The following is a 13,809-nucleotide window of genomic DNA, read 5'->3' as shown; positions in this document are numbered from 1 at the left end:
TTCTGAGATTAAGTATTTTGAAATTTTCATGACAGCTGCAAACTCAGTTATTCCATTCCACCAGTGTTATCCTGTTTTGTGAGAAAAGTAATATAGTTCAGCCCTCTGTCACTTGGACCATTAATTTTCCTTGACTCTAAGTTCCTAACTGTCCTTTTAAGGTTTGCCTGTTTGCCAATGACAAAATTATTTTTTATTTCAGAAGTTCTGCAGCTCGGTATGATAGAGTATGATTTTTGTAATCAGGTAGACTTCTGAATTCTGATATTTCTGTTTACTAACAATGTAACTGTGGACAAGCCACACAACCTCGTCTCTTTAAATCTTAGTTTTCTTATTTGGAAAACAGAAATAATATCTATGTTAGTAGACTGTCTCTAACTTACTCTTTATAATTATAGAGTATTAACAAAAATTTAGGAAATAAAAGTTTCATAGAATTTAAACTTCTTTGCAATGGAGAGTTGTCTGCCCATTGTATTTATTAATGACTTCTTAAAATATGATGATAAAAATTTCATATTCTGAATGAGCCAGTGTGAATGGAATTATTATCTTATATTTTCTTTAACCCATGGGATATAGATCTAGTGTAGCTAGTGGAACTGGTTTATCTAAAGTTGTCCTGCATATTGAGTTCATTACTCTAACAAATAGGAACAAGAATGCCAAGAGAGCAAAAGGAAACATTCTTTCCACTCTTCTTACAGTCTGGGATTTAAATTGTGTCCACATGAAGGGGTTGGAATTGTTCTACACATCAGATAATGATTACAGTAAAGGAAACTAGAAGCCTGACTATATTGTAAAGTCAGCATGTCTACAGCTTTGTGGCTGGATTCAACACATGTGAATTGATTTTTGATCTTGTGATTTTCTTTGCACGTCAAATGGATGATTATCATGCTCGGTTTATCGTAGCCCAAGCAAAAAGGACATAATGGTGACAATGAATTTTTCTTGAGGATGAATGTGATCCTTTGGCAAAAATGTGGAGGAGAAAGATTTTAGTGCCTGAATATTACATTTGGGTATTTATAGTTTTTAATATATTTATTCACTTCAACCTAGTGCAAAAATCATCTTTCACTGCTTTTTTAAAAGGACAGGGCAGATCTGGGGACACAGTTCAGTGGCAGAGCACTTGCCTAGCATGTGTGAGGTCTTGGGTTCAATTTCTAGCACTGCAAAAAAAAAAAAAAGGTAATGCATAGCACATTTACAAAACTTTTTTTTTCTGATTTCTTGACTCAAATTTGTGGTTGTAACTACATTTTAAAATCTTTGGTTTTAAAATTATTTTATTTGGAAAAAGCAAGGTGGCATATAGAATGGATGATACACATTTTGAAATATTCAGGAAAGCTATTTCTACAATTTCTAATTCCAACACGTTTTTATATGCTGTAGTTTTTTTTTTAAATCTAGAAGACAGACTTCTCAATTTTTTACTTTCAAATTTCTTTTAAAAAAATTTTCTTACTGATCTATAAAAGCATCTCGAGGGAACTTATCTATATAAAATATTCATTTTGCAACTTCACAATTACCTTGTCTTTGAGTTCTATGCTTTTGGGACTCTATAGATGAAATACCTTATAAAGAGGGCCATTTGACTCTATAGTAGTGAATTCTTGTGTGTTCAAGATAGGATCAACTTTATCCATATTTCAGAGCACAGTAAATATTTTTAGGTCATTCCATAATAGATAGTTTAGTTACTGTAATAATAATATACTTTTAAAAGATCTTTAAAAAAGCATATTTCTAATTGGACATTTTTGAGAATATTTCTTAGGCTGCTATATCCACATTTTTTTTTGCCTGTAATGTTTAAACACCTACAAATGCCCAGTGTGGCACATACTGTATAAACTTATAAGTGGGAAAAACAAATGAGGCCTTCTTCCATATCTTTTATATCACTGTCTACTTCGCCTAAGGGGCTTGGGATAGATTTCCTATAAGTGGTAAGGAAACTGGACTCTCTGGAGTAAGAAGAAAGCTAAGTAATTGTGTACATGTAAAGTACAGATATTGGTATAACTTTTTCTTCATCAGAGTTGAATAACACTCTTTTCTGTATTGTTTGACTTACATGTTTTAGAAAATATAAGCATGAAACTATAGAATTGCCATATTGACTTCCAATTAGAAAGGTTTAAAAATTATGAGTCTGGACACCTCATGTTACATTAAGGGAGCTTAGACCTGAACAAGGTGCCTACTCAGACCACATTCTCATGAACAGCAAAATTGGGGTTTGAACCCTGGTCTTCTAGCTTCTACACAAAGTTTGGTTTTGAATACCAAGTATAAGCAATTCCAAGTAGTCTATCAATGCTTGGTTTGAATGTGAAAAAGTCATTAAAGGACAGTATCTGAAACTTGAGTATTTTAATTTCAAAGTTTTAAAAATAAATTCTTTACTATTTGTATTTCCTGTCTTACTTCTTATAATGTTTAGAAACAAATTAATTTGTCTTTTTTCTTGCAGGAGAAGCTAACCTTTCTTCATACCTTGTATCAGCACTTGGTAGCAGGCTGTGTGCTCATAAAACAACCAGAAGGCATGTTGGATAAATTCTCTTGGTCTGAGCTTTGTGCAATCTTGCAGGAGAATGTTGATGCCCTCATTGCAGACCTCAACAGGGCTAATGAGAAGGTAACTGTCCTCAGGCACCAGATACCTCTATTAAATTCAGTGACATTTGTCCACATCACAGTATCATTAAGAGGGGCTGACATTCATCTTATTTCAAAAAGAATTTGGATGTTAATAATTCAATACCATTAATTATGGCTTGTCTACAACTCAGTTTGATGCCATTGCTGTGGGCATGTAAATGTGACTGAAGTCTGTATGAAGTCTCTAAGCTCCACTTTCTGAGCAGGACATGCTAATACTACTAGCCAGTATTAGCCACAGGGACCTAATTAAAAGAAAATAAATTAATCTTACTGATGAAGCAATTCAAAGAACTTAGTCATTTACATTAATAAACCAACTCTTTATGTTAGCATAAAATAGAAACAGGATACAGTTATTCAAAAACATAATCTTAAAATTCTTTGCTTAGAAAATATGAGGTGTTATTTTAAAAGCACTTAGAAAATTTTAAATTCTGTGCTTATGACTTATTTTTTGAAACACAACAACCTGTATATGAGAAAACCCAATCCATGCTTTAGAAGGTAAGATGTATATTTTGTAGAACAAAACAGTAAACTTTTATGGTCACTTTACCATTTCACAAGCCTAGGAATTTTTCCAATAAAGAAAAATCCTGCTTTTGGTTACAGAAATTTTAAATGGCTTAGAAGATCAACATATGTCAATGTCGAAGGTATTGTTTCTTATCCTGAGTCTGTTGAACTGGTTAGAACTGTGTTTATGTGGTCGTTTCTCAGTCTTAGTTAAAATGACATTTGCTCTTAAGAGATAGGAAGGGAAAAACTGTTTTGTAAGTTTTTAAAAAAATCTCTAAACTAATAAAACAGCCCAATTTCAGGGTGAGATTTCTTATTGTTGAACATTTTACCTTGATCCTATTGAGAAGTACTGAGAAATGAGAGACTAAATTGTAAGAAGCACAGATGCTGTTTGTGATTGAGAATGTATATATAATTGGTTTAAAATTACTGATAATTAAAATGAGTGTGTTTTAACCCTCTGAGATGGTAATGGTTAAATTTTTCACAGAACATTAGTAATTGTCATAAACTTTAGAAGATAATATTTTTCTTTTTAGTGTTTGTTAAATTAAATGGTTGGAATATTTAGCTTTATAATGTGTAAAATGTTTGCAGATTTGTAATTCTCTTTTGAATTCTTCCTTTCCCATTGAGATATCTGAATAGCTGGAATTCTGGTTCCTGAAGTAAGAATAGCTTCCTAATCATCTCATTAAAATTGATTTATAGAATGAATAACTTTATCATAAAGAAAAGAATAAAAATTTATTGTCTAAGTCTAAAAATGTTACAATTTTCTGCAAAAATATGATAATTCCTATTAGTATATTTACATTTTAACTTAAAAATTTCAGATGATATTAACAAATAAAATATAGTAGAAAATATGGAGTGTTTTTGTGGTGGAAGTGATTTGTCAGTATGTCTCACTCTGTTTCATTTCTTCTTATAGATAAGCCATCTAGAGTATATCTGTAAAAATAAATCTGACACAATGAGAGAACTTCAACAGACTCAGGAAGACACCTTTAACAAAGTGGCAGAACAGATCAAAGCCCAAGAGAGCTGCTGGCACAAACAGAAGAAGGAACTGGAACTGCAGTATTCTGAACTTCTCCTCGAGGTACAGAAGAGGGCACAGGTATGCTATTATACAAAAAGCTTTAAAAAATGGATTACTCAGTTTGGTCACTTCACATATTTTTCATACCAACTATAAATCAGTTTGAAACTTTATGAGAACCCCACAGAACTTGTTTAGACGCGCGCGCATACACACACACACACACACACACACACACACATCATATGATCATGTAAACATGTACAAACCCACAGATAGGTGTTTTGTGTGTGTCTTAAGATTGTCTTTACTTAAATTTGGAAAGATAAATTTTTGGTTAAAATATCTCAGAATGCACTGTTCAATTAAATGATAAAATTGTATATCTTTTATTTTAAAAATAAAAGGTTAACAAGTGAGAGTTAAGGGAAATTGCATGGAATTGGAAGGTGAGCCTCAGGGTTATACACAATTACATATAAGAGGAAAGGAGGAGTAGGAGAAAAATTATATAAGTGGAAGAAACGATTTATAGTAGAGGGGATGGAGAGAGAGAAGGGGAGGGGAGGGGAGGGGAGGGGGGACAGTGGAGAATGGGATAGACAGCAGAATACATCAGTCACTAGAAAGGCAATTTGTAAATCAATGGAAATGTAACTGATGTGACACAGCAATCTGTATACGGGGTAAAAATGGGAGTTCATAACCCACTTGAATCAATCTGTGAAATATGGTATATTAAGAACTATGTAATGTTTTGAACAACCAACAATAAAATAATTAAAAAAAAATAAAAGGTTAAGAGATTTGTTAAATATTGTCAGTGTTAATATAATTATCTTTTTATCCAGTTTACTCCATTTATGGGGGTTTCCACGAGAACTATCATTTTATTCATTTGGTAATGTTATTTGTTATATCTAATAACATTATACAAGAGCTAGGGTTACAGTTATAGGCACTGTTGCAAGAAAATTGACTTTGAAATGTATCTTCTGTGTTGGATTTGGCAGAGAATACAAGTTTTAGGTTGTTAACCATGTTTTTCCCATATAAGTTATTGTTAACATTACTTATATTGTTAACTATCATTTCCACTCATCATGAATAAAATGATAATTGTGTATATATTTATATTTTTGGTATTATATTTATTAATAGGCCACTTCTGTTTCCATGATAGGTTACTTAGGAGCCAGAAGGTTGTGATTCTTCCCATGATTAATTTGGTATTTAATGTCTTAATTTTGTTCATTCAGGGTTACACTGACAAGTCTTATTTAAAAAAAAAAGTACATCTACTCATGTACACACACATATATACACAGATGTATATTTATTTATGTATGTATTTAGTTTTTATTTGCCAATAACTGGTTTCATAGTGCTTGAAATCAGACTACTCTGTTTTCTCAAACTTAAGGACTCCATATAAACTTAGACCTTTCTATTTGAGTTTGAATGAATCAATAAATATGCTTTATAAAAATAGTAATTTATTCATTGTGTGCAGACCATTATATGATGTGTTGTCTATAAAAGACCCAACAATTTATTTTTTTGGAGATAACATTGAAATACATTGAAGTACATAGATTTTTCTTTCTTTTTTTTTCTATTTGTTCTTTTTAGTTATAGAAGACAGTAGAATGTATTTTGACATATTATACAAGTACATATTATGGAGTTTCACTGGTTGTGTATTCATATAAAGTACATGGATCTTAAGTATGTAATTTGATGTTTTGATTAAAGACTCATGTAATCATTACCCTACTTAAGACTTGAAACTTTTCATTACTCCAAAAAATTCTTTTGTGTTGTCTCCAAGTCAGTTTTCATTCTTCATAGGCAACCATTGCTCTGATGCCTGTCATCATGGGTTAGTTTCAGTAGTTTTTGAATTGCATATAAATGAAATAATTCAATATTTAGTCTTTGGTCATTGGCATATTTCACTCAATATTAAGGTTTTGAATATAATGTTATTCATGTTGTATCAGTAGTTTCAGTTTTCTTTATAACTGGGTAGTATTTGATTTTACAGATATACTGCATTTTTTTTTAATGCTGAGTATTGAACCCAGAGCCTTATACATGCTAGGCAAGTGCTCAAATACTGAGCTATTCTGAGCCCCACTACCTCACAATTTGATTGAATGTGAATTGATACATATTTGAGTTCTTTTCAATTTTTGGCTTTATAAATAAACTTGCTACAAACATTGTTATGCAAGTTTTTTTTTTTTTTTTTTTTTTTTTTTTTTTTTGGTATTAGGAATTGACCTCAGGGGTGCTTAACCACTGAGCCACATCCCTGATTCTTTTTATTTTGAGACAGGGTCTTGCTAAATTGTTGAGGCTGGCTTTGAACTTGTGATCCTTTGAATTGTTGGGATTACAGGTGTGTGCCACCATGCCTGGCTTATACAAGTCTTTTATCAACATACGTTTTCATTTTTCTTGGTTAACTAAGAATACAATTGTCAGGTCATGAGGTAGGAGTATTTTTATCAGAAATTGCCAAAAATTTTTTTCCGAAATGCTTATGTTGCTTCATATTCCCATTGGCAACATATGAGAGTTTCCATTGTTTTGCATCTACTGCAGCATTTAGTTTTCTTTTAGTTTAGGCGTTGTAGTAGTTTTAAAATGGCAACCAAAAACCTTGGGGAATGTGGCTCAGTGGTTAAGCACCTCTAAGTTCAATCTGTGGTACCAAAAAAAAAAAACCATTTCATTATGTTTTTAATTTACATTTTCTTGGTGATTAACTTTTCATACACTTTCTTGCGATTTTCATATCTTAATTTATCAAACATTTCTTCAGGTATATGTTCATTTAAAAGGTTGAGATGTTTATATCTTATTATTGAATTGAAAGAGTTCTTTATATATCCTGTGTACATAACCTTTGTTGTATGTGGATGGTCCTCAAGTTATGGTTTTACTTATGAATTTTTGAATTTATGATGATGTGAAAGTGATATGCATTCAGTAGAGTTTTGTGTTTTTTTGCATTCAGTAGAGTTTTGATCTGCTCCTGGGCTAGTGAGATGCAGTATGGTACACTCTTATTTGGACAGTGGCAGCAAAGTGTCATTCCCAGGCATGATTACTGGATAAATAATAGTGTACTGTGTTGCTAAACTATGATACTTCATAGTTCAGTTGTAATAAATGCATTTTCAATTTATTGGGACATAACCCGATCATAAGTTTAGGAGGATCTGTATGTGTTTCCTAGGTATTTTTTCCCTATCTCTCATTCATCTTTTCATTTTAATGTTTCTTTTGATAATCACAAATTTTAAAATTTTGACAAAGTCAAGATTATATGTAGTTTTCTATTTTGGTTATTTTTATGTGCTCCATAAATTTTTAGTACTGCAAGGTTTTCCTGTAGAAGTTTTATGGTGTTAGTTTTTATATGTAAGTTAGTGGTCAATTGCAATTGGAGTGTGTGATCTTAGGTACAGGCTAAGGTTTGTTTTTCCTCTACACTTATTGTTCTCACATAATTAGTTCAACACTTTCCTTTCTTCATGGAATAGCCATAGTATATTTGTGAAAAAACAGTTGACCATGTATGGGAATCATAGTTTTTTTTTTTTTTTTTTTTTTGTGTGTGTGTATCTATAGAGTTGTACCCTTTCTAGAATGTTACATAAATGGAATAAAAAATAGCCTTTGGAGGGCTGAGGATATAGCTCAGTCAGTAGAGTGCTTATCTTGCATGCCCAAAGCCTTGTGTTCAATCCCCAGCACTACCACCTAACCAAAAAAAAAAAAAAAAAAAAAAAAAAAAAAAAAAAAAAAAAAAAGCCTTTGAAGTCAGGCTTCTTTTACTTAAAAAAATATATTTGGCTGGGCATGGTGGTGTCCTCCTGTAATCCCAGCTACTTGAAAGGCTGTAGCAAGAGAATTGAAAGTTTGAGGTCAGCCTGGGGAAGTTAGTGAGAACACCTCTGGGTTCAATTCCCAGTACTGTAAAGAAAGGAAGGGAGGGAGAAAGAAAGGAAAGAAGAAACAAAGATATATTGGGGATGTATTTATGTTCTGCATGTATCAGTAGTTAATTCCTTTTTATTTCTGGGTAATATTCTGTTGTATACCTGTACAACTGTTTATCCAGAAGTATACTTGATAGATCTTTGGGTTGTTTTAAACTTGGGGGGTAATTATGACTAAAGATGCATTAAACAGTCATGAGGAGTTTTTTATGTGATCCTAAGTTTTTCATTTCTCTTTTGTGAATGGGTAAGTGTATATTTAACTTAAACTTTTCCAAAGTGGCTGTAACATCTTGAATTCTCCCTATCAGTGTAAGAGTTCTGTTTGCTCTGCATCTGTGCCAGCATGTGTTTTCATTTTAAATTTTAGTCATTCTAATAGGTGTATAGTGGAATGTCATTGGTGTTTTCATTTACATTTTCTGTAATGAGTTAAAAAAAATTGAACACTTATTTATATGCTTATTTGTTGTGTGTATTCTTTGATGAATTATCTGATTACATCTTTTGCCCTATTTTTAGTTGTATTTTTGTTCTCTTATTGCTGAATATTGAGGATTGTTTATATATTTTGAATTTGTCATTTGTCAGATATGCTATTTGCTAATATTTTCTGCCATCTTTTTAGTAGTACTTTTGTAGAGCAAAGGAATATTTCAGCTTTGATAAAACAGATGACCATCTTTTTAACATTTCCTTTTATAGGTTGTTCTTGGTGTTCCATATAAGAATTCTTTGCCTAAGTACATGGTCATTAGTTATTTTACTATTTTTTCTTCTTGCCATTTTATAGTTTCAGATTTTATACCTAGGCCCATGATCAATTTCAGGTTAACTTTTGTAAATATCTGAGATTTACATTGAGGTGACTTTTTTGGGGTGGGTGTGTGGATGTCTAGTTTTCCCAGTACCATTTGTTAAAAAGACTGGCCTTTCTGTAATGAAGTTTATTTATATGCCTGTCCTTTTTTCAATACTGGTTCAATTAATGTAGCCTTTTTTAAGTCCTTAATTCAGGTAGTATGAGTCTTCTAACTTTCTCCTTTTCCTATAAGTGTCTTGAACACATTTATTTTACTCTGCATTTGTAGGAAGCTGTAGCAATTCACTTTTGAAGTAAGGGAATCAATCTATCATCATAAATGCTAATGTCTTAGGAGGAGTTCCACTGAAGACTTTAATTTGAAGAACTTGTTACACTATAGGTGTTGATTCATGTGACTGTAAATTAAAGCCATCATTTTTATTATTCACTCAAAGGGCATTAATGTGGCATATACTCTTTATTATGCACATATTTGAATTTTCATCAAATATAATGGAATACACAGCAGCATTCATTTTGGTTTTATATTTGGTAAAGTGGTATTATAATGGATATTATAAGACTTATAAATTTTATTTCAGAAATTTTTTATAATTAATTCTATAGATCTGATCTCAAAAAACCTGCAATGGAAATAAAATAATTTCATTTTATATTACTTAATGCACTTAAAGATTATATTGATAAGAACATGAGTGGGAAAAACCCATAGTTATTTCATAGGATTGTGGGTTGTAGGGATGTTTGATGTCAGAATGAACATAGCCATTAGTAGAGGCCATCTGCTGGAAAACAAATGACTGACTTGTACACTCCTGAATCTAATGTTTGGTTATTGTAAGGAAATCAGTGAAAGACAGATGGTTAAATAATAAAAAAAAAACAATATTTGGATTTGAATTACTTTTATTTGAAAAAAAGGTAATGAAGTTACATGTAAAATTTTTGAATAAAAAAGTTTTTTAAACAGTTAAATGCTATTGGATAAATGAAACTTGTAGACCTAATAACCTTTTTTTTTTTTTTTTTTTTGGTATCACAGCATGTTTTTACTTAGGTCAAGTTTGCCAGCCACATGGTAGGGTAATTCTTGAATTTAAATGCAGTTGAGCCATCATGTAAATACATCTTAAGTGTCTATGCTTATTGAAACATCTGGGCCAAATGCCACATTCCGTTCCATTTACTAACTTTGCTTTTGTCATGTTAGTATTTATGTTGTCATTTTTCTATCTGAAGAAGATTAAATTACTAGAACAAGAATTTCCTTCTAGAAGTAAAGGGTTTTCACTATCAGTTAAGCAAGAGTAACATGATGTAATGTTTATTGTAAACCCTTTAGCTTTACTTGACCTTTTTGTAAAATCAAATGAGTTTATAATGGAGATAAAAAAGGAAAGAAATTCAGGTTTATCATATTACATTGCATTGTATTTATGTTGTTATTGAGAGTGCATTTGGCAAGAAATCTGGCTTAGTAATTTAAAAGTTATTAGAGGTTGGAACGTTTTCCCGTTTAATTGAATTCTAAAAAATATTCAGAGGTTAAAGTGGAAGTTGTTGATATTGTTGAGGTTTATTGTTCCTTAAGTTACACATGCTGCTTCACAGAGAGTTAGGTACAGTTGTATGCATAGGAAATTATGATGAACTGAGTTGGTGTGAGTAAGTACCTTTAATGAAAGTTTGGAAAAATCTTGTAATTTTCACATACTTGTCTTAGACATTGTTTTTGTTAATCTGATGCTGTCAGTTGAGTTTGCATAATGTTCAATAGACTTTTCAATGCTTTCACATAACTTATTTCTTTTTTTTTATTGGTTGTTCACAACATTACAAAGCTCTTGACATATCATATTTCATACATTAGATTGATGTGCGTTATGAACTCCCAATTTTTACCCCAAATGCAGATTGCAGAATCACATCGGTTACACATCCACAATTTTACATAATGCCCTAATAGTAATTGTTGTATTCTGCTACCTTTCCTATCCCCTACTATCCCCCCTCCCCTCCCCTCCCAACTTCTCTCTCTACCCCATCTACTGTAATTCATTTCTCTCTTTGTTTATTTTCCCATTCCCCTCACAACCTCTTATATGTAATTTTGTTTAGCAATGAGGGTCTCCCTTCATTTCCATGCAATTTCCCTTTTCTCTCCCTTTCCCTCCCATCTCAAGTCTCTGTTTAATGTTAATCTTTTCTTCTTACTCTTCCTCCCTGCTCTGTTCATAGTTGCTCTCATTATATCAAAGAAGACATTTGGTATTTGTTTTTTAGGGTTTGGCTAGCTTCACTAAGCATAATCTGCTCTAGTGCCATCCATTTCCCTGCAAATTCTATGATTTTGTCATTTTTTATTGCTGCATAGTACTCCATTGTGTATAGATGCCACATTTTTTTTATCCATTCATCTATTGAAGGGCATCTGGGTTGGTTCCACAGTCTAGCTATTGTGAATTGTGCTGCTATGAACATCGATGTGGCAGTGTCCCTGTAGCATGCTCTTTTAAGGTCTTCAGGGAATAGTCTGAGAAGGGCAGTAGCAGGGTCAAATGGTGGTTCCATTCCCAGCTTTCCCAGGAATCTCCAAACTGCTTTCCAAATTGGCCGCACCAATTTGCAGTCCCACCAGCAATGTACAAGTGTACCCTTTTCTCCACATCCTCGCCAGCACTTGTTGTTGTTTGACTTCATAGTGGCTGCCAATCTTACTGGAGTGAGATGGTATCTTAGGGTGGTTTTGATTTGCATTTCTCTGACTGCTAGAGATGGAGAGCATTTTTTCATGTACTTGTTGATTGATTGTATATCCTCCTCTGAGAAGTGTCTGTTCAGGTCCTTGGCCCATTTGTTGATTGGGTTATTTGTTATCTTATTGTTTAATTTTTGAGTTCTTTGTATACGCTGGATATTAGGGCTCTATCTGAAGTGTGAGGCGTAAAAATTTGTTCCCAGGATGTAGAAATGGATCAAGGAGCTTGATATCAAATCAGAAACTCTGCGTCTGATAGAAGATAAAGTTGGCTCCGATCTACAGATTGTGGGGTCGGGCTCCAAATTCCTTAATAGGACACCCATAGCACAAGAGTTAACAACTAGAATCAACAAATGGGACTTAATTAAACTTAAAAGTTTTTTCTCAGCAAGAGAAACAATAAGAGAGGTAAATAGGGAGCCTACATCCTGGGAACAAATTTTTACGCCTCACACATAACTTATTTCTTAAGCCCTACCACAGCCATAGGAGATAGGTCATTTAAGCATCATTTCTATTTCACAAGTGAGGAAACTATGGTTCAGACAACTGGTAACAAGTTTGTGTAGCAAGGAAGTTCTAGGGACTGCATTAGAATGGTGATAACCAATGTTAAATGTTGAGCACATTGTTTGGCATTTAGAAATTACAAAGTGAATGTATGGACTACTTTAATACATTATCACCATCTTTAACTTCTAATCATTTTTTGTATTGCACTGTAGCACTATTTCTTTTAGAAATACATGTTTGAATTTAAAGGAATATCTGATAATAGGTCTAATGAGATTTCATTTTCTTATTCCTTTAACTCATATTTCTAAGTAACTCTTTAAAATAAATAAAAAATATATAAATATATAAATTGTAGTTGGACAGAATACTATTTATTTATTTGTTTATTTATTTATAATGTGGTGCTGAGGATCAAATCCAGCACCTTCTATGTTTTAGGCCAGCGCTCTACTGCTGAGCCACAACCCCAGCCCAAATGATTTTTTTAAAAATATTTTTTTAGTTGTAGGTAGACACAATATCTTTGTTTTATTTATTTGTTTTTATGTGGTGCTGAGAATGGAACCCAGTGCAAGGCAAGCACTCTACCATTGAGCCACAACTCCATGCCTCCAAGTGATTATTGATTAACTAATAATTAAACATGATAATAATGTATGAAAAAACTAAGTAGTTCCACATTGTTAGTCATCCACACAAATTTGTATTTCTTAGTTTTTTCCTGAGAAACTGAAATTTTAGTACAGTACGTCTACTTTAAATTATCTACCATGGTAAGAATATTAAAACAATTCTTTAATTATTGTTAATTAAAAATGTTATATGTCATCTATAGGACTTTGTGTTTCATATTTTGATACAAGCAAAAAGGTATAATACATAGTTCTTTCTTCAATAAGTGTAATATTTAGTTGCAGAGGCACATGAGCAATTATATGATATAAAGTTTACCAGAAGGCTGTGCATAATTAAATGCCAAAAGAATGCTATAAATTTAGAAGAGGAAGTTGTCAAAGTTTGAGAAGGCTTCATGGAGGAGATTTGAGCCAATCCATGTCCTCTCCAGGATCTGAAACATGGATGGGAAGACATGGGATGGATCAGAATTCAGAGATAATACTGCCAACCTTCCAAGTAGTCTTAGGTAATATAACAGTCCACAAATCAAACATCTTTCCTGGACTGATACTTTTATTCTGTCTAATGATAAAGAAAACTGGTTTTCTGGGGCATGGCTTATTCAAAGGAAATTTATAATTTGTATTGTATTAGAAATAAGATTAAAAGCAGGCACATATCACTTTTAGCACATATATTTTGACCTGCTAAAATTTACATAATAAAAATAGTGTTAAGTTAAATAATCACTACAGAGTTTGTGTATATGTGTGTGTTTGTATATGTGGGTATATACAAATAGTCACATATATAGTGT

The 13,809-nt window shown here is 32.2% G+C and overlaps 1 protein-coding gene across 1 annotated transcript in view; it reads left to right on the top strand.

The window, feature by feature from the left end:
* CCDC171 (coiled-coil domain containing 171) overlaps positions 1–13,809 on the top strand; it is a 387,757-nt gene that overhangs the window by 159,450 nt on the left and 214,498 nt on the right. The window contains exons 13-14 of the mRNA XM_081262194.1: positions 2,498–2,665; positions 4,148–4,336. Of these exons, the coding sequence (XP_081118320.1) occupies positions 2,498–2,665; positions 4,148–4,336 (357 nt within the window). The remainder of the gene's footprint in view (positions 1–2,497; positions 2,666–4,147; positions 4,337–13,809) is intronic.

The sequence above is a fragment of the Spermophilus citellus genome (assembly GCF_964194105.1).
Source record: "Spermophilus citellus genome assembly, chromosome: 2".
Taxonomy (NCBI): Eukaryota; Metazoa; Chordata; class Mammalia; order Rodentia; family Sciuridae; genus Spermophilus; species Spermophilus citellus.
Note: the sequence above shows the minus strand (reverse complement) of the source record. Positions and strands in the feature narration are given on the sequence as shown.